Source organism: Hippocampus zosterae, chromosome 2, assembly GCF_025434085.1.
Source record: "Hippocampus zosterae strain Florida chromosome 2, ASM2543408v3, whole genome shotgun sequence".
Lineage (NCBI taxonomy): Eukaryota > Metazoa > Chordata > Actinopteri > Syngnathiformes > Syngnathidae > Hippocampus > Hippocampus zosterae.
In genome coordinates, this window is record NC_067452.1 from 36,198,937 (window position 1) to 36,224,235 (window position 25,299).

The 25,299-nt window shown below is 42.0% G+C and overlaps 1 protein-coding gene across 1 annotated transcript in view; it reads right to left on the reverse strand.

Moving 5' to 3' along the window:
• Positions 1 to 25,299, reverse strand: part of pex14 (peroxisomal biogenesis factor 14) — a 53,610-nt gene that overhangs the window by 15,572 nt on the left and 12,739 nt on the right. The window contains exons 3-6 of the mRNA XM_052051536.1: positions 14,116 to 14,200; positions 5,073 to 5,201; positions 2,817 to 2,902; positions 112 to 214 (exon numbers count right to left, since the gene is read on the reverse strand). Of these exons, the coding sequence (XP_051907496.1) occupies positions 112 to 214; positions 2,817 to 2,902; positions 5,073 to 5,201; positions 14,116 to 14,200 (403 nt within the window). The remainder of the gene's footprint in view (positions 1 to 111; positions 215 to 2,816; positions 2,903 to 5,072; positions 5,202 to 14,115; positions 14,201 to 25,299) is intronic.

The window sequence follows — 25,299 nt, forward strand, 5'->3', positions numbered from 1 at the left end:
AATGACAGCGGCATCATTTGTTAAAAATGCGCAGGGCCTCCCAATTTTGGCAACAGATAAATGAGGGAAAATGTTAAGGAGGGAGAAACTGATGAAGATATTAATCTTCACCTGTCTGTGTCAACGTGCCACTCATTGCCGCGATGTTGCTCTCCATCTTCTGCAGATGCTTCTTGTCCTCTCGACTGTCCATAATGAGGGGAAGGATGTATTTCTGCAATTAAAAGCGTGACACAATATTAGACTTCTCTCTCTGGTGGCAAGTGGAAGAAAGATGAGTAGGAGAAAGTGCCACCAAGATGTGGCAGTGGAGGGTCAAAGACATTGTTTTATTGGACTAGTGTATCATTGTGTAAACTGGGTCTGATTAAGTGCACATTTCCGTGTCCGAGCAAGTGATTCAAGTATCAGGTGTTGAAGCCATTAGTAGATTAGAAAATGGCTTCACAGCTGTTGTTATTATTGCTTTAACGTGTTCGTAATCTATCAAACTAGTTCCACATTCAACTTGGAGGATCTGATTTAATGCCGTCAATTAAGATTTAGATTCATTCCAATTTCATTTACATTTAGTTGTTTTCTAATAAATCAAGGAAAATGATCATGACAAAAAAAAAACATTTATCAGCTAAATCAGTAATGACAATAATTATAAACTCGAGCCCAGAAAACATACTGTAACATCGACCAAAGTGAGAAAAGTCCACAAGTCAATGAACCCTATGAATGGTAAGACAGAACAATACTAATGTTTACTGATTACATAATGGGAAATAAAATAAACCCTTTTTTAACGGAAAAAGTGGATTATGTGCACAGGAGAGTGTTCACCAAATAAAACTATTAAAAACATTAAGGATTCAAGGAAGATTTGGTCACTGAAATTTTTTGGCCCAAAATGGCCAAAAAATGCATTTTCAATTGCAAACCAATACTTTTATCACAGATGATGTCAGCATAAATTACCCTCGACGGCGGTAGCCAACAAGAGGGACGTATGGCCGGCGAACATCGTCTGTCCAAACGTTTGCTTAAACCATCGCATCTTGCCCGTGTACAAAACTAGCCTCGCAGCTCTGTGGTTGTGGCTGGCTGGCTGGCTAGCTAGCTAGCTGACATAGCGGCGAAATAGCAGCCGCTCCACTTGAAGTCACTAATCATCACCTCCACGTTGACAAATAAGGAAAAGTAGTGTTCTCAGGAAAGAACTAGTAATTAACAGGGGAAGACATAACATGTCAGGCAAGAGCCCTGGCCCACAATATAGGAATATACTATATCATAAATATATATCTAAAAACAATGTAATTTATTTGTTTGTTTTGATTTTGTCTACTGAGAGCTACACAAGAATTGTTCTCAAATTGACATTTTATTTTACTATTATAATTTGATTTTATAAATTCAGCTTTGCTATACGATCATAATTGTGGAGAACTTGTAATGGGTCATTCAATAAATAACAGTGTCAGCACATCATTGTATATTTAGCAAGATATCATACTGAATAAATCAAAACTGAGAGAACAAAACAGAAGAAGCAAACAAAAAAAAGCTGCCAATATTTTGTCATTCTAAACTAAACGGATTAATTATCATGAAAACATCACGTTTGGAGTCTTTCTGACGGTCTGTGTTTGTTGTTGGCCGAGATACAAATGTTGGTGTCAAAAATCTAAAAGTTCTTGACAAAATATCCAGAATGTTCCTGTCCCTTTCAGGCTTTTGTTTTTCAGACTTGAGTTCTTCATTTTCGGTTTGCGGTTTCAGAAAAGAATGTTAATTTGAGTGCATCTCTTAAAAAATGTGGCAGAGTACCTCCTTTCACAGTCAATTTGGAGCCAGTTTTCTGCCGAGCTCAATTGACACCAGACGACAGCAGCGCAAGTAATAAACACTTTTTAGGGGGGGATAATTTCATGTCAACACGCGGTATCTAATAAATAGGTTGCTGTGACGGAGGTGTTTACAAGGTGCACAATAACAAAGTATGGGCAGAAGCCCGGACATATGGGGCGACTGGCGCAATGCTCTTGTGACATGACAGCAACCTGTGCCGTCCCGCCAGGAGATCCCAACACTCTGGTGACTGGGGGGCTGGCAAACCCAGCACTGGGGAAACTGAAGACTACTCATGCTGCATTTTTGCAAGCTAAAGTCTCTCGAGAAAGAAAATTACTTGTTGATCTGAAAACAGGACCGACGCAAAAGTTCAAATCTGGCTGCGTCGTGCGTGCTTGTGCACTCCAAGAGGAAACCGGCGTGTCATCTAGCACAAGATCGTGTGCTAAAACTTCGGTCCAGCTCCAAATGGAGCGTAATGGCCTCCATGTGCCACTCAGACTGCTACTACAGTAACAACCACTGTGGGATTAAACACACTGAGGACAAAAGGCCTTATGAGCTCATGTTCAAGTGCTATTAAGCCGGATACTAACCAGGCTGATTATTTTTAGATGGTCACATGTAAAAAAAAAAAAAAGAATTTGAACCATGTTAGTCACAGAACGTATGAAAGAGAAAAACAAAAACGAAGAGGGGGGTCTAAATGAGCTTCTGATTTGACGTGAAGCAGGATCACTTTAAGGAGTGGAGAGTAAACAGAGCAAAGTTACATGCTGCAGAGATGGTGGCTATTATAACAGTGTAATTCATCAAATTGATGAGCTGGCCACCAATTTAAATGTAATGTCAGAGAGACACCACTGACAGATGTATGCGTTTAAAACATAACGTATAACCAATCAGAAAAAAATGCGAACCAAGAACGCAAAGCAGGTTCGAGATCAGTCAAAAAGGGGCGTGGCCTACTGCACCTTGTAAAGTTGATGACAGCTGTAGGCGATGCCCACCATCATGATGGCAAAGGCACCATAGTCTCTCCATCTGTAGCCTTTTGGACCTTGACAACAGGGGAAAATTGCATGTCAATAGGAAAATTGCACACTGAACACAAAATGTCGCACCCACTATTTGAAACCTTAGTAAAAACATTTCACTCTGAGACAACGTGCAACACACCCAACAAAAGCACATGCAATCTGTTAGAGATAACCCACAAATCAGTGCCACCTACTTGAGATCTTTGTAAATCAGGCCCATAGGGGGTATTGAAAGTACAGTGTTTAAAATGATCCATGACTGCCAATATAAACATACATTGGTTGCAATAGAAGGCACAGTAATTTCCCCTACATTAGAGGTACTTGTATGTATTTAAGTGTAACGTACAAGACTCTATTGTTGTTAACGTTAAAAAAGCCACAATGGCAGAACAAAGTTTTTAAAATGCTTTATCTTGCTCTCATTTTTTCATTTCACAAAAATCTGGCAGTCGGAGAGGCGCTGTGTAGACTTTTGATATGCGCTGTAATCAAGTCAAAAACTGAACTTAGTCATTTGTCGATGTTCAGCTGAGTGACAGATCCTGCGAAAGTATGCCATTGTCTAAGCTGTCATGAGGGCCAATTGCCTGTCAAACCGGAAATTCCCCACACAAGAAAACCAGTGAACTGTAAAAGTCATTAAACAACAAAACAGGTCTTGTTGATACTGTTTTTTTCTTTGAACTAGGTGACGCTCTAATGAAAAACAAAATGGGCCTCAGGACACAGGGACAACATTCTAGCGGCAGTTTCATTTGACTTAATGTGGCATTTTCTACTGCCGTCATATGATTTGGCAATCAAATCAAATGAAAAATCGACTGCTATATTGGACGTGGTATATAATTTCAAGGTGAATGGTGTTAGTTTCCTACCAAGGGCATGTTTTATCGCTGCGGCGGCATTCAGGGGATGAACCTGTAACCTTCCCTCTCGAAAATTTTTGAATCATTCCCCAACATTTATATGGTAAACACATAAATTTGGGTCTTCATCAACATTATAGCTGCGATAGACTGTCACCTGTCCCACAATACTGTGCTTCTGAAAGGCCTCCGAGTCCTTGGTATGGGTGGCTGACCCTGGAGAAGACTCACTGCATCACATTGGGTCTTCATCGGCTCACCCCTCCCCTTTTGGACCTTTCGTCTTTCTCTGTCCCTTCCTTTTTCCTCGAGCACTTCCACGCTCCCATCTTCCTTTTTTTTTTTTTTTTTGGTCACTTAAGCTGGGGAACAGTGGACTCCATCCCCCAGTTTTCCAATCTCCTCTCAAATTTATTGGGTTCAGTGGAGGCCTTCCTGTCCTTCTACCACATGGAAATAGAGATCAGAGTATCCATTACTTCGACAGAGATGGATGCGGGTCCCCATGTACGGTCCCTATGACAAGGACATCAAAGGGAGGTGGCCCTCTCTTTTCGGCATGACCCCCCCATACAAGACTTCCAGCTCTCACTTCATTATGCAGCTTCCTCATAGCCATTTTGATATAAAACCCCCCACTATGGACAGAGAGCCACGAGTCCCCCTAACTACATGGCCATCCCATCAACATCACTTTCATTACAAAACATGAGTTGTCGGGGGAGTCAAGGACAGGGTGGTAATAAATGAGGGTGGAATACATCCGGAATCATTGTCATATGGGTTAAGCATAACGCAGACTTCATTCTGCATTGGTAAATCAGTGGACGGCACTTATAACCCCTTCGGTAATAAACACACACGTTGCCTTGTGGGGTCTTGCCACGGTGGAACTGTTTGAGATGCCATGGCAAGGGTAGATGTCACGAGGCGATGTTCCACAATGTCATATTGCACAAAATCTGAAATAGCTATCAAGGATATTCCTCTAACATATGGAAAAATGTAGAAAAAAAATCCAGGGAATCGTCTGATGAACTAGAAGAGCACTCAGTAAACCACAGTCCAAAACAGACAAACAACTGTAATTTGGAGCAGCAGTCAATCACTTTCAAAGACATTCACTTCCTGTATAGGGCCAAAATCATGAAGATTAACCTTTTTTTTTAATCCATTCAAAAAAAAAAAAGCAACTCGAATGGGAATAAGAGGGAAGACCAAAAATAGAAATAACGACTTCAAAACAAAGCGTGTTAGCTTTCCATGTTCTGTATATAGTAATTATACCATTATGAAGCACAAGAATGTGTTGTGCACTCACTGTGTGGAACAGCAGCGAAGTGAGGAGAGTCAGGAGGTTGCGGTAGGCCTACAGCTCTCAAAGGCACGACGTCTTCTTCTGTGCTGCCCGAACGCCGAATGGCCAAGTCAACCTCCTCATCCGTCAAGCCTGCAATCAATTACGACATTTAAGAAACTCCTGGGGTTTTGGTGACTTACAGTACTGGTTGACAACAAAATGGCTCCTTTGCTATCCGAACGCATACATTAAAACTTTCAATTGTGCTTAATATGAACTCATTCGATTTCCCCAACTGTAAGCCTTAAGAATATATTTTCATTTCATAATTCAAAAATTCCCGGGAGAGTTTGAGGGATATCTTAAGTTTAAGGAATGCCTATCAAGGGAGACGTGTGCAAAGCTTCCCTCCAATGAAATCGGAAACTCAGCAAGCCTATTAAGTGTCACCAAAGGCAAAGAAAATAAGTCTGTCCACTTCTCCTTGTTATATTTCCCATGTGGAAATTTCATACACCCCAGACAGCTAAAATGCATTATTTTAATTTCTTCATTGTAATGTAAATGTATTACATAAATTTGCAAATGCCAATATAATTTAATCTTCAGATCTTTTTAATGATTTTAGTTTTGATTAAATTGCAAAGGGCTCCCCGATGGAGAATCAGAAGGGAGGAGGAGAAAAAAAATCTAATATGAACATCCTCTTTTGTGGGAAGAAAGGGCTGCGGTCCAGGCTCCATGTTACACCATTGATGTGGGTCTAAATTCAATGAACATTTGAATCAAAACACAAAATGACATAACTTCATGAATTTATGATTAACTAGAGCCTATGAAATAACTATCCCAAAATCTTGGGACACATGGTGACGATCAACCACAACTTGCATTTAAAAGTACAGTGCTACCTTGACTTACAAGTTGAATTCATTCCTTGAACGCGCTTGTCACTCAGAACAGTAATGTAAATGTCTCTCAAATCATCTTTCCCCAATGAAATATGGAAATGCAATACATCCGTTCAAGCGCCTGAAATAAAAAATGAAACAAAAATAATCTAATGTGCTTTTAAAATGAAAAATATCAGGATTGTACTTTATCTTCAGTAATAACAAATGTAAAAGAATGTATGGAACAGAACAGTTTGGGTATCAAGACAATTAAATAAGCATGGTGTTGCATATTTCTGGCGTGCGCGCCCAGCGCATTACAAGTTCCATTCCAACTAACTTGTAATTTTATTTTATTTAACTTTTTTCGCCTGTGAGTATTGTTGTATGCCCTGCTCGCATGTGCTGATACCTTGTTAAAATACAAGATGTTTAAAAGTTGATAATCATTGCATCCTCAATTCTAGTTTTGTGAGCCTGTCAATAGCATTTTGTACGGCAGGAGTGTCGTCAGACAAAGGTACCGTGCTTCGCTTAAATACACAACATGCAATTCCGTTTGTTTTATATTTCGTTAAAGTTCAACTGGGAGTGGTAATCAGCAGCATGATCATCTGGCAAAGTGCTGCCTGTTGTGTTTGGTGCCAACACAGCTGAGTAATGGCTCGGAAAAAACAACAACAACAAAAAACTTGAAAGTCAGGTTACTCATTTGCGGATGTGCCACTGTACAAGCTTTTCACTCAAAATCAGGTCGGGTTACTTCTTTGGTTAAGAGGCATCGCAATGGTGAAAATACTGACATTCAAAAATGGCTTTGTGTGTGCAGTAATCAGAGAATCTGGGTCTGGGCTGACCCCATCAATGGGGTCGGTACAGGTAACCGATTTAAGGCTGTTCCTCCCAGGTTATGGTTTGCGAGTCATCAACTAAAGCGTCAGGGTGGGCACACTGCCAAACTAAAAATAAAATCTGTCAAACGAGGGCAAAGACTGGTCCTCTTCTGGCCCTCTCCCATCAAAGAGGACCTCAGTGGTGGATGCGGTGAAAAAGGTGGCACAGCGGTGAATTGAATTTGGTCTCCCATGGGAGAAACTTTTCCTGACCCAACAGTTGTGAAGGGAGACAAAGGTTGCCAGCAGTCCTTCAATCGTAAGCATCTGGGCAGCACCAGCCAGTGGATTTGAGGGGAGGACTGTCATGGCTTTTTCAGGGTGTACCGACAACACCACCTTATTTAAAACCCTGGAGAACCCAAAAGCCTTTTTCTTCTTTGGAAGGAATTATACATTAAATGAATGTTATATGTTCACTGAACACCAAAATATGTTTTTTTTTTCAAATATTCAATGCTTTAATCCTAATTTAGGATTAGGGCCAAATCTGACCCTTTGGGATTTAAGGGCAGCATTTGAGTAGCAGAATGTATAGGGGCCAAATTTGACCCCGTGGGTTCGCCAGGGTTAAAGTCAAGATCAGGCGTCTTCCAAAGAGATTCTCTTGGAATTAACTGGAGAGATGCAGTCCTACGTGTTGTTTTCATCCTGGCAGCTAGACAGGCTACACATTCATGCTGCACAGCCCATTGGACAATTCTAATTTTGCTTGCTAAACCGGTCTTTTGTCTCTTATGTTCTCATTGAAATTATAAAAACAAATGCCTCCTCGAATGTGAACCTAACGCCATTATTTTACAAATGTATGAGGTGTGCAGCAACTCAGTCAGGGTGTCAAAAGGGGGAGGGGTTGGCTTCAAAAGCGTGGGACTGTCTGTCTTAACCCATAAAGGAATAATATCCATCTAATCATCTCGTTTATAGAAGACGACGAAGGGGAGGTCCAGGCGATCCTCTCCTTTAACTCAATAAGAACTTCCAAATTGCCGTGAAGGTAAATAAATCGACAGCAAACGTTGGCTATCCTGTGGTCTACAGAAGGTCCTGAGTGCCAGGAAGTGCTGCACAACATGTGCTGAGTTTGTGCAGTCAGATTGCACTGTCAAATAAGCAATAACGTCTCCCTGGACTCCATATTCATCTGACCACAGCAGACTGACTCCATGGTGGCATGGTGTTGAGTGAGATGAGCGAGGATCTCCGTAGATCTTTCCTTATACAGTCAAACCTCGGTTTTCGAACTTCTCTGTTCTCGACCAAACTTTTCGAGTTTTTTATGCCTCGGATGACGACCGAATTTCGGTTATCGAACAAACTGAGCGTCACTTGATTCCTCTCGCCTTCTTACACGAGAAAGTGACGCTTTCTCGTGTAGCATTCCATTGTGCATAGACACGTTCAATAAAGATTTTTTTTTTTAAAGAGCGTGGTTTCGGTTTTCGAACAAATCGGTTTTCGAACAGCCTTCTGGAACGGATTATGGTCGAAAACCGACGTTTGACTGTACCTCGAAATGTAAAAGTATGCAGGGCGGCTAACAGTGATTAAAAAGATGGAAGTTTTGTATAGGAAAATGGAAGTCAAATGCAAATTTAAAAAAAAAAACACTCCTTCGCAGTAAATGCGCAGCAACAAACAAAAGTTGTGCTGTTGGCGCTGATCTATTTGAACATTCATTCATTCATTCATTCATCTTCCGAGCCGCTTGATCCTCACTAGGGTCGCGGGGGGTGCTGGAGCCTATCCCAGCTGTCTTCGGGCAGTAGGCGGGGGACACCCTGAATCGGTTGCCAGCCAATCGCAGGGCACACAGAAACAAACAACCATTCGCACTCACACTCACTACTAGGGACAATTTAGGGTGTTCAATCAGCCTGCCATGCATGTTTTTGGAATGTGGGAGGAAACCGGAGCACCCGGAGAAAACCCACGCTGGCCCGGGGAGAACATGCAAACTCCACACAGGGAGGCCGGAGCTGGAATCGAACCCGGTACCTCTGCACTGTGAAGCCGACGTGCTAACCACTGGACTACCGGGCCGCCTTCTATTTGAACACAGCAGCAACATATGAAAGCGGCCTCGGATCCAACGGAAAAGAGGACATGGTTTTACATATAAAAGGGAAGACAAAATAAAACGGGGTTGATGACATTTATTCGAGGTTCCAAAACCTGTAGAATAACCCCAGGACCCCCATTTCAGATCGACCCATGGGGTGATGAATTTTTAAGACATAAATTACACCTAATGACGACACCATAAAAAAAAAAGAACAATAATGGAAAGCTATTCTGTATTTCATTATACTGTATTATTTGCTGCACCTGATACACACGGTGCCTGTTTATGAGTCACAGTATTAGCAGATGCTCAGCCACAGCATTTGCTTTGACCTTGCCATTCTCATTGGGGCATGAAATTACGGTGCTGGCACCTCGATATTACAGCTATAAATACTGTAAACTGCATATCTGGACTAGCTTTTCTATTGTCTTTCAACATAAACCTGATCGGTATTTATTTAAAGGAAAACCCATTGCTCGTCAGGTTATTTACAGCTCTATTTCCACCGTCTCATATTCTCTCGGCATTTTTAAGGGCAAAGAGGCAGTCGGGCTCTTTTATTAAATCAATTTCTCCAATTCTGGCATTCCTCGACTTTATGGGTCAAGACCTCGGCGGGACAGTCAATTACGAAAATGGTACACGGAAATAATTTGGGTAAAAGGTGAACACAATTTACAAGGGTCCTTGAGAAGAATTAGATTTTGGAAATCATTTTTTAAAACAAAGATCCACGGTGCAGGTTCCGTCAAGTAGAAGAAGGTCAATGGGATATTAAGAAGGGGAGGGCGTGACTTCGACACATTGAATACGTGGCAAGTTGTGGTGAGGGTCCTTCACATCCTTTTAGTTTGATACAACTGCTCGAAAATGGCACACACTCTCATAGAGTATTCATTTATGTATTAAAAAAAAAGAAGAGGGGACAGCGCTCGTTTCGCGTCTTTTATCGCCCTACTGATGACAAAGTAGGCAAGGCCTCGACTAGGTGGCGCCGTGGAGTAATTTATAACCACATCAATCCCTTTACCTTCTTTGCAGGCCTTGGCCATTGTCATTTTTGTCCGAGAGGTGAGTCACATAACCCCACTTACATATAGCATCCCATTAATATGTGAGATGACGAACCTTATCTTTCCCCTTACCTTCATACCATGCACAGTAATAGCCCGAGAGCCTACCTATGTTCTCTCTGACCCTCACTCGATGGCCCCTCTACTCAGGGTGAAATCCATTACTATTCTGTGAACTCACAGCAAAGACGGTGACCCGTAAAGGAAATAAGGCGAGCCATCACTTTAGCGTAATTGGCAGGAAATTAACGCTTTTCTATTTTACGCGCAAAGAAACAGCTTCCCAAACAGACTCAGCACAACCGAGCTTGTCGGCTTTGGAGCCTCGGTCAAAGTGACATGGAACAAGATGGAAATGTTGTTGACTTAGTTCCGAGAATGACATTTTTGGGTAATTATGTGTGTGCAACTACTAATTGCCCGGGCTAAACTGTGGTTCCAAAATGGGTTTTGCCACTTTGACTGGTTATACCGCACGTGTTCATTGTGGAAGACAGCGCAATCCGCTAAATGAGACAGCATGACATTATATTTCACTCAGACAGTAAAACATATTTAATGTTGGCGAGGAACAAGAAAGACAAAATTGCTCAGTCGGAGCAGTGTCTCCATGCAATTTATTTCCCCAATTCCTTTTGCAAAGAAAATAGAATTGATCCGATTTAGAGCATGATTCATATTACATCTAGGTGACAAAGTTGCAATATTTCAGCCAGAACTCAGAGAGGGCATTTACAAATATCGGACCGCATAATTGCCAATTCATACCTAGGAATTGACAGTTGAGGCAAAACAGAAATGATATTTTTCAATGAATGGTGAAATAAACCGCACTATCAAGATGTCTTTGAAAACCGAGAGATATGACCACAGACGCAACCTTCGGCACAGATTAAGGCACAATTGTGCAGTGAAATAATATGCACGGGTGAGGTTATTGTGTAAAGATTCTGCAACGTGCAATCAAAGCGGGGCCTATTTTCCCCTTCATCAGCTGTCCAGACTCCAGCGTAAATATTGCCGGCAAGAGGAATCCAATTTAAATTCCACTCTTCCGGGAGATAGTATTGTTTCATTTTATGTGTGCTTTGACATTTCTGGCTGTTAATATAAAGTAAAATCCAGAGGTATTTACATAAAGATGACATTAAACTGTATTAAAAATTAAGACATGACAGTGGGAGAAGCAGGATGATTGAGTCCCGAGATCAAATGGCGAGAGGACTGAGCCTCCATTTACACTGCAGGTCGCAATGGCCAATTTCTGACTTTGTGCCTACTTGTGATTTGTCTGTTTATCCGTACGCATGCACTTCAAATGGCACAAGTGCCGGAAATAATTTCAAAGTGTTTACTTTCAGTGACTCACTTCGCATGAGGGCTGTGTTGGGCTAACAACTCATTCATTCATTCATCTTCCGAACCGCTTGATCCTCACTAGGGTCGCGGGGGGTGCTGGAGCCGATCCCAGCTGTCTCCGGGCAGTAGGCATCGGACACCCTGAATCGGTTGCCAGCCAATCGCAGGGCACACAGAGACGAACAACCATCCACGCTCACACTCACACCTAGGGACAGTTTAGAGTGTTCAATCAGCCTGCCACGCATGTTTTTGGAATGTGTGAGGAAGCCGGAGCACCCGGAGAAAACCCACGCAGACCGGGGGAGAACATGCAAACTCCACACAGGGAGGCCGGAGCTGGAATCGAACCTGGTGCCTCTGCACTGTGAAGCCAACATGCTAACCACTGGACTACCGGGCCGCCCGGGCTAACAACTCTCATTCCAAATTTTGAAACCAGGTGCAAGTAAACAAAACAGAAAAGTAATTCAAATATCAATTTAGACATGTCGTTTTGTTGGACTGAGTCCACCCCCAACCCGGACTTCCCACCATATTTAATCAAAGTTCTATATGTAGCCTCTTCGCGTGGTGGCATGACCGAATTGTGGTGGCCATGGCAGAGCCAGCACTGGCCCTTTATATTGCTGCCGTTGAGTCTATACCTTATATCTCACACTTTATATGTCTTTATTTATTTATTTGTACAAATTATTCCGCAATCTTGAGTGTTGAATTCGGTTGAACCAAGTAAAGTGTGCGAGTCGGACTTTTCCCATGTTGCTAGAGACCAAAAGTATCAAGTATCACAGCGGCTTCTCCGTGCAGCAAATAAAAGTTAAAATAACAGTAACACATTGACAGGTAGGGCGGCCCGGTAGCCCAGTGGTTAGCACGTCGGCTTCACAGTGCAGAGGTACCGGGTTCGATTCCAGCTGCCTCCCTGTGTGGAGTTTGCATGTTCTCCCCGGGCCTGCGTGGGTTTTCTCCGGGTGCTCCGGTTTCCTCCCACATTCCAAAAACATGCATGGTAGGCTGATTGGACGCTCTAAATTGCCCCTAGGTGTGAATGTGAGCGTGGAGGGTTGTTTGTCTCTGTGTGCCCTGCGATTGGCTGGCAACTGATCCAGGGTGTCCCCCGCCTACTGCCCGAAGACGGCTGGGATAGGCTCCAGCACCCCCGCGACCCTAGTGAGGATCAAGCGGCTCGGAAAATGGATGGATGGATGGACATTGACAGGTAGCGTAAAAAAAAAAATCCATAAGTGGCAGCTGAGATTCCTTTGTTGTGGCTTGCTACGGGTAAAAATATATGTTGGGCACAACCGCTATCATGGCTTACTTCACGGAGCCAATTAAATAATTGATTGGATCGGCGGATTAAGACATTACATCTGATCATAAAATGTGGATACATTGAAAATGATAAACGATCAGATTGTTATAAATTCTACATTTAACTCCTCAAGGCTGTTGGATTTGTTTGTACTTTTGTTAGTTGCTCCTATATCACCAATGTTGGTGACTGTATACACACACACACACACACACACACACACATTTACACAAAATGTCACATCAGTGTGCGGATGCAAAGAGCCACACTTTCCGACAATAAAATATTTGATTCCCAGCTTACTGCTGAGTGGCTGAAGAGTTATCCTCTTCAAAACGGAAATGTACTCTGCGCTTCGTGTTTCATTGCTGGAGTTTCGCTCATCTTGACAATGTCTTTCCCTGAGATCGATGTCCACATGCAAATTGAGGCTCCTTGTACAGATCTACAGTGGAACTAACTTTCTCAAATAAATCTGCATTAAAACATCATACATATTTCATGGGCTCGGAGTGCAGTAAGAGCAAGCAGTTTTTCGACTGCAGCAAAGAGTTTAAAACAAAGAGGAAAGAATGGAAGTGTGCTGTAGTATAAACATTTGACGACAGGCTCTTGGTTTTATTATTTATCCAAGCAAACAATCTTATAACTGTGACAAACACAAAGAATAGTCAAAAGACATCATGAGCCAGGAAAAGTGGACAAGCTGTTTCATGCAGATGGTTTCAGGTTACCTCCCCTGCTGTGGGGCTTTCAGACACATTTTTGACTTTTTAGGTACGGTACTCTAAATGTAAAAAGTCTGCGAGAAGCACGGCACCTTGAGCAAATACCTCCAACCCAATCCAACCAACTTCACTAGTGCTTGTTTTAAGCTGTAAGAAATGGCACAACATATTTCCCTCAAGCACATTGGACTGAACAATCCAAACTAGATTCCATCTGGTGACAAATAATATTATGCACAGTTTTTTAAAAGCCATCTATGAATGGGATAAAAGCCTTCTCTGTCAGGCCTCAAATTTACAATCACAGTAAAATGAAGTAAAAGGGTTAAAAGGCCAGGGGGGCAATATTGAAAATTCCATTGAAAATGCAGAGGGAGTTTGTCGATATTAATTTTCCTGAACCTAAAGGAGCATCCAAACTGTTGTGTCATTCATTCACAGGACCTGAATCGTGCACTCTGTAGCAAAAAAATCGACCCTATTGGATCCCCTGGAGCGATATCCCTAACCTTTGACCCCAAATACCAACCGTACAGTGTACAAATAAGCGGAAGTCTATCCTGCTACATTTTCTAATACAAATGACTGACCATTAATACACAGTCTGTCTGGCATAGCTCTCTCTTATTTGTATCAAAATGATTTGATTTAACGTTTGAAGTTCTTTGTTTCATTTACATTTTTACAAGTACCGGTATTCAAACATGGGCAACCCTTTTTTTTGCACCGTACCTTTTTTCTTTAGGAAGGCTTTTCGAGTGGCCAAGGGACTCTGATGTACTTTGGGATTTTGAAGAAATTTTACAGCTGTGGAAACCTAGGAAGAGACAAAAGGCAGACAAAAGACAAAATGTGAGATCCAAAGGACAGTGACACTTTGAAAAAGTCCACGCTGTCAATAAAGACAAGTATTTATTGCAAGTTGGGTTGTGGTGAGTTAAAAAAAAAAAGGGAACAATAAAAGGAATCAATTTAATGGAGCCCACCTGACTACTTTCAAGCCACTGTAAATGGAGAGAATTACCAAATCAGCAGTTATAGTATCAGCCCATCAAGAGTGGTAGACAAATGGAGTATAGAGCTTAATTTGCTATTACCCTCTTCAAGACAAACTTCCATTCTTAAGTGCGCACTGAAAGAAAATCTATACTTACTGCGGAGGTGATCATTTGTATCTAATAACTTTGGATTCCTAGGCAGAAAACCTCTGCAATTCTTCCAGTTAAAAACCTGCCGTGATCAAATCACACCGCCTCAATGTTGTAATGACTTGAAACGTTAATGCACTAGAAAGTTAAATAGCATCAGAACATCCAAAGTTTTTAAGTGCACTGCTTTCATCGATTCTATTATGTTTTCCTTTGAGATGAACTTTAATTTTCCATCCGAGTATGCATTTCCAAGAATTGGAAGGGAGGTGGGGGATGGGGGGGGGGGATCGTTCCGTCAAACTGCATTAAACAATAAATTTGGAGTGGGCGACGTGAGGCGGGGCCTTGGAAAATGGATAAATATGTAAGAACTCTGAGAAAGGGGGCAAATCAACCGGAGGGGAGGCTTAGATGACTTCTCATCACACCTGTGGTCCCAGTGATTCAATGGAGAAGTCATCCCTCTAATAGGTTGAAAGGTTTTGATTACTATTCTTTTCTTTTAGCGTCGAACGATACAAAGTGATTGAGCGCCCTGCCAGCAGTGATTCTTTTTGGGATATGCATTGTGTACACCGCACACCCATTCCGATCCAAAAGCGTGACCGTTTAAACATGTCCGGTGGATGTTTGAGAAGAGGAGCGAGCTTTGATTCTGTGACAAACACACAAGGCGAACACGTCTGAGCAAATTCATGGCTCTTATTAAAGTCTATTTGACTTTTCATTCGTGTGTGTCGATTGCAATTAAAGTGAAGCCAAATTAAGTATACTTTATTCCAAGAAGGCCCTGCCATTAGCTGGCAACCAGTTTTAGGTTGTCCCCCGCCTACTGCCCGAAGACAGCTGGGATGGGCTCCAGCACCCCCCGCGACCCTAGTGAGGATCAAGCGGCTCAGAAGATGAATGAATGAATCAATATTCCAAGAAGGCACATAAAATATATATATACTGCGCGTCGTCCCGCACGCGGTCTGTCCTTCCGTCTGTCCCTTTTCAAAACGTACCTACTTCACCGCGCCGCTGCGCGCCGCCACTGCGCCGCTCAGGCAGTGGCTCACTACGATCGCGCGGGCATCTTAGCGAAAAAATGTTGTCTACCCACAAGCATTGCAATGAAATTGTTAGTTATTTAGTAGAGCTAAACATCTCTTTATTTTCGCGATAAGCAATGAAGATGAACAAAAAGTTGAACCAAGCAACAACACTTTTGTGGGCCGAAGGCCCACCTTACCAGCCTTCCACAGGAACTAGCTGATGAGCCGGCCGGAGGGCAGCGAACCACCACCTTACCAGCCTTCCGCAGGAACTAGCTGATGAGCCGCCCGGAGGGCGGCGAACCAGCTAGTAAAATATATCCGGGCAGTCAACGTAGGTTTCCTCTCCCTGTTCCAAGAGTAACTACTAACAGCGACCAAAAGTGACCAAATTTGAAACCAAAACAAATTTTGTGAACATCCAAACACTATGATTGTCTTAATGTACAATCGGGTCACAGAAATGATACATGAATGGAAACCATATTGCTAAGGGCCAACAAAACTACACAGCAAAAAATGTAACTCTAAAAAGAAACAAAAGGATAAATTAAGAAGCTGCTGAATGGGCAAATATTGTCGCCTCACCGTTGCAATGCGATATTATTTGGGATAGACCAACTATCGGCCAGGCCGATTATCAACAACAATTTTTGGAATTTTTACAAATACTGTATCTATATGTATTGATTTTTTTTAAATGGTCTATGACAGATTAATTTTAAACTGGTTTAAACTTCAAGGAACTATTTAAATGATCAATTTATGAGATGCTTCTGACATTGGGAACTCCCTACTTGCGCATTTTGGTTTGGTCTCAACATTTCAGTTACATTGAGATTTTGGAAAACTGTGTTTGCATGTTCTCCCCGGGCCTGCGTGGGTTTTCTCCGGGTGCTCCGGTTTCCTCCCACATTCCAAAAATATGCGTGGCAGGCTGATTGAACACTCTAAATTGTCCCTAGGTGTGAGTGTGAGTGCGAATGGTTGTTCGTCTCTGTGTGCCCTGCGATTGGCTGGCAACCGATTCAGGGTGTCCCCCGCCTACTGCCCGGAGACAGCTGGGATAGGCTCCAGCACCCCCCGCGACCCTAGTGAGGATCAAGCGGTTTGGAAGATGAATGAATGAATGAATGTGTTTACTGTGGAACACTTGTAGGAGCCATGTACGGTACTTGTTTAGCATTTCATTTAACTTAAGACACGCTGATAACCCTGCAAGCTTCTGTACCTGCACTTTTTATCAGAATTGAAAAACAAACCTGTTTATTCCACAATCTCGAAAATTAATTGGAAAACGTGTTGCAAAGTTGGGAAAAGTTATTTTAACAAACATGCCCCATGGCCTTTCAACAAAGTTAAGAGTTGGGAGTTTAATTTTTTTTATTTTTTTATTTTGACACCAATTTTTCGAAAGACATATCGGTCTATCACTAAATATTATTAATAAAACATTGCAGTCACGTTAACAGTCATAAAGACACCATTGTTTGAAAGACCTTGGCTAGCTCAGTGGCAAACTAATGAGGCACATGTCCATTTGGTTAGCGTGAGATCTTTAGGGAAAGGAAAAGTGCACTTCTTAGCAGATGACATAGAAGCTTTAAACAAGTTCCACCCAGACATCTCAATCAATTATAACCACATTGCACAGATTTTAGTCTTGTCTTGTTATTGACTTATAGATCATCTCAGTTATAGTGTTGGGTAGCACAACTCAGCTCTCAGAAGGGGGGTTGGGGGATCACAACAAAACATAGTTTGCCTCTGTCACAATCTATGAATAAAATAATGACATTTCCACTGACAAAAAAAAGTCAATTTAAAAAAGATATACTTTTTAAAAACAGTTTTTGTTTCTTTTGTTTTTCTACTTGCTAATGCACCCAAGCGCTTCATGTTAAGGGCAATAATCATTACAAACCAGATATCCATTAAAGTGTGAGGGTACAGCTGAAAAAGAGGAGCAGAGACCATTAACCAACACACTTACCGGGAGTGAAGTTGATGAGCGAACAGGATTACAGCCATGTTATTGAGTTTGAATTGGACAAGACTTGCGCTACACTGCACAAAATTAGAAATGTAATGCGTTGATTTGCGCTAAATGGGAACAAAATGTACTTATGCTCATACCACATGATGGGGGAATCCATGTAAGCAGTTGTATCCGAGGTGTGTCAGAAAAGTTGCAGGACTGGATTTACCAAAGGTATATTTCAAATCATAACGATTTTTTTTTTTTTTGCTCCTATAATGAATCCTCTTGAAACCCAACACACTTTCCCAGCATTTTTTTGCCACCTGGCAATTCTAGAGGGACTGATAATTAGTCCTCCATTATAACGGCCATCTTGATGTGATTCACATTTGTGAAACGTGTCCATGCAATGACCGCCTTTAGCCTTGGGAAAGAACGGTGGAAAGGCACAGACACTGGTCGGGTGAGTGGGGCGGTAGGGCCAGAATTTTTAAGGCACTATAATATAATTATTTTTCATAATTAAGATATACTGCTTAACTTATACTTTTTTCTCAATTTGGAGGACATGATGCAAGTAGGATTTAGGGAGGAGGTGCAACGGAGTGGGCTAAAAGGAAGTCATTAGCAGGTATAGGATTCGGTCTCAGTGTGAATCAATTAATTCCCAATTGCCCTGGCCTGTACATTGGTGGAAAAGTGCCCCTGATATGATAATAGACTAATAGACATGGACAAAAATTGTGTTAGAATGGTCTCACATTTCCAGCCCTAAACACATATCAGGAAGACCAAAAGCACCGAGAACCAGAGAGACACCAAACTAATGAGGTTATTAATAATGTGCTTTCCTTATAAGATGTCTGATAGGACTAAACCAAAATATCTCCCTGATAGAAGAGCACATCTAAAAATAAATTAAGTTTTAATGAAATAATTATATTTCCTTTACTCGCCCGACTGGTTGATGTGGCCAACAGTGCTTTTTAATCTTTTTAAAAGAGGCATTTTAAATGCCCTTCTAATTGTGACATCAGTCCCACCTTAAGATGACCTTTAGCGGAGCAAGCAATGCCTCATGGGAGCAGCTAAAGAGAATTATTGACCCTGTTAGACATCAGGAAGCGAGGCGCACACTCCACTTAGACACTCTGTAGTCAAGGAAAAAAAAATATTAGACAACCTCGTTTGTTCCAATTTCTTGTTCATTTTATTGCCTGGTAACCACTAAAGGTGTATCACCTGACAAACAGACAGAAAATTTAACACAGACCGCCTAAAAGCATCGCTTTTGGGCAGTACAATTGAGGTAATAAAGTGTTTTTGGTTACTATCAAGGAAACCATCGAAAATGGTCAGGTATTAAATGAAACTCTGAACAGCTATTTTTTGTTGTTGTCATCAATACAACTGTCATAATAAAAACTAGAAAACAACGAGAACACTTGGTTTCACATTGAGCACTCTAGGGACATACAGACATTTTCACAAAACCAGCATCTATTACAACTGGGAAAAAATGTGCCCAAATATACCAGTTTTGCTCTGGACTTTGTAACAGCAAAAGGCGAAATAACCTTGGTAGAATTTCTGTGTCCTTTGCTCTTAGAATGTGGTCAATTTTTATTGAATGATGCCCAACGTTAGGAAATTAAAAGGTCAAAGGCAACGTTTCAATACATGAAACGTACAATGGAAAACCCAATTGACATTTAGGTTTAAAAATAACATGCAACAGTGTATCAGTGACAGCCACGGGCGAGGCTACAATCAAGATGTCAAAGCAGGATTATGCAATTTTTTAAAGGGGAATGAAACAGAAATCTGTGTTTTGTTCCGTCTCTCAGACTGCAAATACTGGCCAAACTTTCCATTTAGCATAGTTTGTACACCGGCATTCTATCAACACTAATGTGGAAAGGTGGAGTGGGAACAAAAATTGAGGGGTAAAGTAGAATTGATTCATCAAGGACGATGAAAAAGTAAATGCACAAAAATGATAGCGATATTACAACTGGAGGCATTTAAATCACTTCCTATAAATGAGAATAAAGGTATAGCTTGCTATGAATTATCTTGAATCAAGTTGTCAGATAACCGGACCCATCTGATTGCTCGGACAATATTGGTGCCTTTTCAAAATAATAATCAGCGAGAGTTTTGCCAATTAAACATGACACAATCTTACTTTTTAATGAAACAGTGCTGTTCTCCAGGAGTAGTCAGGAACTTAAAAGGACTTGCATGCCTGACAGAAGATTATTCAGTATGCCCATTTAGATGCGAAGTCTGTAAGTATATACTATATATATGCTGACAAGATGTACAGAGTGCATCAGTAGTGTTGCTAAAAACATATATTATGATGACCGTCTGCCTAGCCAACAGAGCGTTTTCTGTGAAATAATTCTCCATCCTCTCATATGACGATTAAGATATTAAGGTGTAATGTCTCTAAGTTTGTGTGTGTGTGTGTGTGTGTGTGTGTCGGGGAATGTAGGAGGAAACTGGAGTACCCAGAGAAAACTCACGCAGTCACAGGGACAACATGGAAACTCCACACAGGAAGGCCGGGGCCGTAATCGAACCCTGCACCTCTGCACTGTGAGGCGGACGTGCTGACCAGTCGCACACCACGCGTCTTTTAACAAGCAGTTTTTCGTAGTCAGTAAAGTAACCAAGTAACTTTGAAAGTCTAGCAAAGGCAAGTTAAGTAACTGTGGCAGCACTGTGTGGAAATACATGCACAGCAGTACAGCAGCGTATAGTGTGTCATGTTTTTTCTTAAAGTAGGCAATTTAAATCGATCAGGCAAACTTCTTTAACTTTAGAAATTCTTATTTTCATACCATTGCTTTCTTGGAACACCCCGTACTTGGAGTCATGTGAACGGAGCATAATTACACTGTAGTAACATGCGGTGTTCTGTGTTGAGTGATTTGTAGATGTCAGGTGAGGATGATGTTGCTTTTCATTCATTAGAATGTGATTTGATAAAGTAGATAAGACAAAAAACAGACAAAGCACGAATGTGAACACCCCTCATGAGGGATGGCTACAGAGCCTCAGGACTAAGTTGGCTCAGGTTGCTCAATTGTTAAAAACTGACATATCGATAAACTCCACCCTGTTAACGATCTTGGAGAAATCAGTCAAATTAATTTTGTATTTAGGCTACCTGAACATTATTTTACACTTTCAAGTGTTCCGATCTCATTTCTAATTAGCAATACAATTATCATATTGATCTAAGATACATTTTCAAAACCACAATTGAAATTACCTGATTTGAGCATCATCACTTGATGTGTTAACACAAAAGCCGGACTTTTTTTTTTTTTTAATTGTTCAGGTTTTTGCTAACAACAAAGCTGTTGTACTGGAAGGCCAAGTGGCCCAATTTGTATGTTTTTATTTAAACAGTTTTGTTAAACCAGGGCCTACCCTTTCCAAGTGTGCAAATGCAAAACCGTTACACTGTGTTGGCTATGCCCTTGCTAAAGTAATCCAGGGAGACATGCCAAAGTTGAGCTCAAGACGGGATCACATAGGCTTGATAATGGGTAAAGAAGGAGACCTTCAGAAGATTTGGGCAAAAATACACAAACCCCTTTTAATTCAGATAAAAGGCCCCAACCGTGACATGGGTGCCACGCTGAATGAGATATGAGGGTCATCAGATATTAACCCATGGCACTTCAGCAGTCAGGGGTGTAGGAGGGGAGTCGCAGCGGAGCACAACAAACTACTTAGCCACCACAAAACATTCCAGCCTCTTCTCAGCTGCAATCCAGTAATGGACACTTCCTCAGCTCCACAATTGGTCAAAATGTTTTCATACAATAATTTAATTCTGAAACACATTTACAAAGCAGGAGTAATCCATTTTAATTAGTTGATTTTTTTTTCCATTCGCATGAAATTTAATGTACTGCCATCGATCTCTTTTGTTCTTTAATGCAGTGCCTCTTTCCTGTAATATGAAGCTTTCCTTTTTCTTGACAAACGGAGTGTGCTCATCAGCAAAGGGAATAGACATACCAATGCAACTTTAGATCAGTGGAATGTACCCGAAATACAGCTTGAACACATACAGTATGCACGACAGAAGAATAACTTCCAAGTCAGAAGGCACGAACAAAACTGAAGACACTAAATCAGGTGTCACCAACATTTTTGAGGGTGAGAGCAACTTCATGTGTACCGATTGTGTGAAGGGCTACCAAATTGATACACGTCTGAAATAACATATTTGTCCAAAATACTTTCAATAATATGAGGATGTGTTATTTTTAATACATGATGATTTAAATTGTCAGACTTTGATCGTGTTTCGAAATGTCTCACAGTACTGCCAATGTTTGCATTTTTAAATCATAATTTCTACTAGCAAATCACAATGTCCAGGCACTGGCGGGCTACTCAAGTGGTCTTCACGGGCTACCTGGTGCCCGCGGGCACCATGTTGGTGACCACTGCACTAAATGTTACAAACATTATGGTGCGTGCACACATGCGTGACGTGAGGCACAACCGCGATTAAAACATGAAATATGTCCACTTGCTTTGTCACGTACATCTACAAATATACAGCCTAAGTATTTTGTCATGTTCAGTACAGTTAAAAAATGCTTTCAGGGTTGAAGAATGCAAGATGACCGCCATTGTCAAAAAATGCCACGCTGGGACATTTTTGAAGTGTTTTTACCCACAAAAACAAAGTGTTTTGAAGCATCTATCCATCCACCCGTCCGTCCGTCTATTTTCAAATCCGCTTCTCCTCATCAGGATTGCGAGCATGTCTTCGGGCAGTAGGCGGGGGAACACCCTGAACTGGTTGCAAGCCAATCGCAGGGCACGCATAGATGGGCGACCATTCATGGTCACCCTCACACCTTGAGGACCATTTGGAGTGTTCCATCAACCTGCCATGCATGTTTTTGGAATGTGGGAGGAAACCAAAGTACCCGGAGAAAACCCACAAAGGCACGGGGAGAATATGCAAACTCTACACAGGAAGGAAGGAGCCGGAATCGAACCGTGCACCTCCGCACTGTGAGGCCGGCGTACTAACCAGTCGCCAACCGTGCCGCTGTTTTTAAGCGGTTGTATTCGATCAGGTCCGATTACTTGAATATGTAGTGGTAACGAAGCCGGATAACCCACAAAGGCTTTTCTTGAGACCGACGCAGCACTGTGTGTTGTCTTTCACATCATCAAGGCCCGGCGGGCTTTCACATTCAATTAGCTGATTGAGGCGAAACGCAAGCGGCACCAGCAAGCAAACATTGTGAAGCTTGTGTCCAGCAGACACACCACAGAAATTATGTTACGGTGTCGGGAGGACCAAGGCCTTCGTCACAGGCAACTTACTGTGACAAGCCTGTCCTCTGAACACACCAACGCAGAAGTTGGCTTGCGTGCGGCATCCTGTCACCTGCCAAATTGACTAATAAAACTACAATGGAGAGGCTAGTGACAGTAGAGAGGAGTGTCCTTTTATTGATCAAATTATTATTTCTTCTTGGGTACACCGTGCCAACCTGGCAACACAGTGCTAACAAAGACAACCAGACAGATTGTGACATTCCTGTGACATTATAATCACACGTCAACCCCCCTCGCCAGTCAATAGGCCGAGCGTGCTAATTGTGTGTCCTGGATCACCAATTTCATGGTCTTCAAAAGGGGAGGGGCTGCGGGGGGCAGGAATTGGTGGCGTGACCCTCCACACATGGGCTCGAGCTCCCTTTCCTCTCTGAGGATACATGGAGAGGGTGAGGATAGTGTCAGGGGATGCACGCCGAGGCCAGAGCGGATTCAGCGAGGATTAACATCACCATCTACTGGTGAGGGGTGGTACAAGTGTTTCCAAGGGACGAGGAAAGGACGGCGGTACCCTTGTGGCCTGTCTTTGACATAGACATGTCAGAAACATTTAGACACACTTGCCAAAACAATGGCATATCCGCAGCGGCAGATAAGTCAGAATGAAACTGTCATAAGATGCGGCGGAAGACAAAGAGTATAGACTCAAAAAAAATGTTGGTAAACTCCTTTACCGGGGAGGCCTCCAGCTATTTGTGATGATCTGACCGACGGGAGAAGGGTAAGCAGTCAAGAGGCGTGGTGCTGACAGCATAGGAAAGTAACAATCATCAGCCTCACAGAATTATAAGTTATCTTTCGTCTATTTAAGCCCCCGTTGGAGTGCACCAACACGACAGCTCGTCACATTGAATAATCAGTCTTCATTTCAAACCTATCTACATCGGTCAGCCTCCGCACTGATGATCTCACTGGAGTAAAACGGCACCCAGTCACAAACATGGCATTTTGTTTAGACGGGACACATCTTAGCACGACAGACCTTTTGGCAGAAATTTAGAGTCACGTTTTAAGTTGTGCGGTGGATTTGAATTTTTTATTTTTTTTTTCAAAAAGTGTTACTGGAAGAAAAGAGGTAAAGTAGAAAAGAAAAGAATCTATCTTTTATAGCACAAAGGTCCTACTTTAAGCCTTTTTGGGCCTCGACGAGCCATGATGTGGTGGTCGTGCCAGAAACGGCACTGGCTCCGTAGATTTATGATGGAATATGGTAAGCTGCAATGATTGTTTAATTGTTAGCGTCTTTGTACCGCATTTTGTACGCCTTGAAGGAAATATTATTTCTGCGTAGTTACTTTGTTGCACGTTATTATAATCATACTGAATATTTGACATTCTTTGATGTGCAAAGAAATGTGTCAAGTCAAGTCAACAGCGTTTATAGAGCACTTTCAAGCAGCCATCGCTGCATACAAAGTGCTGTACATGGAGTGCAGAGCGCCGTAACAATATCATTGACAATCGATCAATTTACAGTTGGTTGCGAAAGGATTCGGCTTTCCTCAACTTTTTTTTACCTTTTTGCCATATTTCAGACAAAGATATTTTTTTGTGAAGAGTCAACATCAAGTTGGTGAAGTGGAACACAATTCGTACAGTTTGTTTTTTGTTTTTTAGAAATAAAAAACTGAAAAGTGAGGCACACGATATTGTTCACCCCCTTTACTGTCAATGTAGCCAACGCACATGAGTATTTAGAACAAAGTTGACAAGACCTAAACACAAAAAGAAACGTTGATGCCCTGTCCCTGCATCTGAGTCGCTTCCCTTTTTCCCCCCCAACGCCGTGACACTTAAAACCACTTTCTACAGAGAAAAAAAAAATACTTTCCGACGGATGACATGAACGAGGACAACTCAAACGAGGAGACATACCAACAGCGCCGTGTCACCAAGTCATGTTTGGGCTTTGGGGACGACCAAAGTGCACTTCACTCTTTCTATCAGATTGCAAACTGCCAGGACCACCCATAAAAAAGAATCCAGGTTGTATTTATTGCAGAGCCGGCGCAATAAATACAATGTGGATTTGCTCTCGAAGTTCATGGCGGCTACAATGCACGCAGTCATCTATGATTCTAATCAAGGAGAAAGCAAAATACCGGTGCCAGGAGAGCTGCAGTAGAAAACAGATTCCACGTTTATGTTAATCACTGCATTAACAAGACGTTGACAGTCTTGACAATCGAGCAGTGTTGGGGAAGCCGAGATGGTGAATAATCGTGTGGCGAGCCAGCGGGGATGCTTGCTTTCGCAGCGCGCCATGCCGTTTCACTCCGGATCTTCACTTGTGTGCCACTTCGCTTTTGAAAACGGAACGACACACAAAGAGCAAAAGAACGTAGTAGGGGCTTGTCTT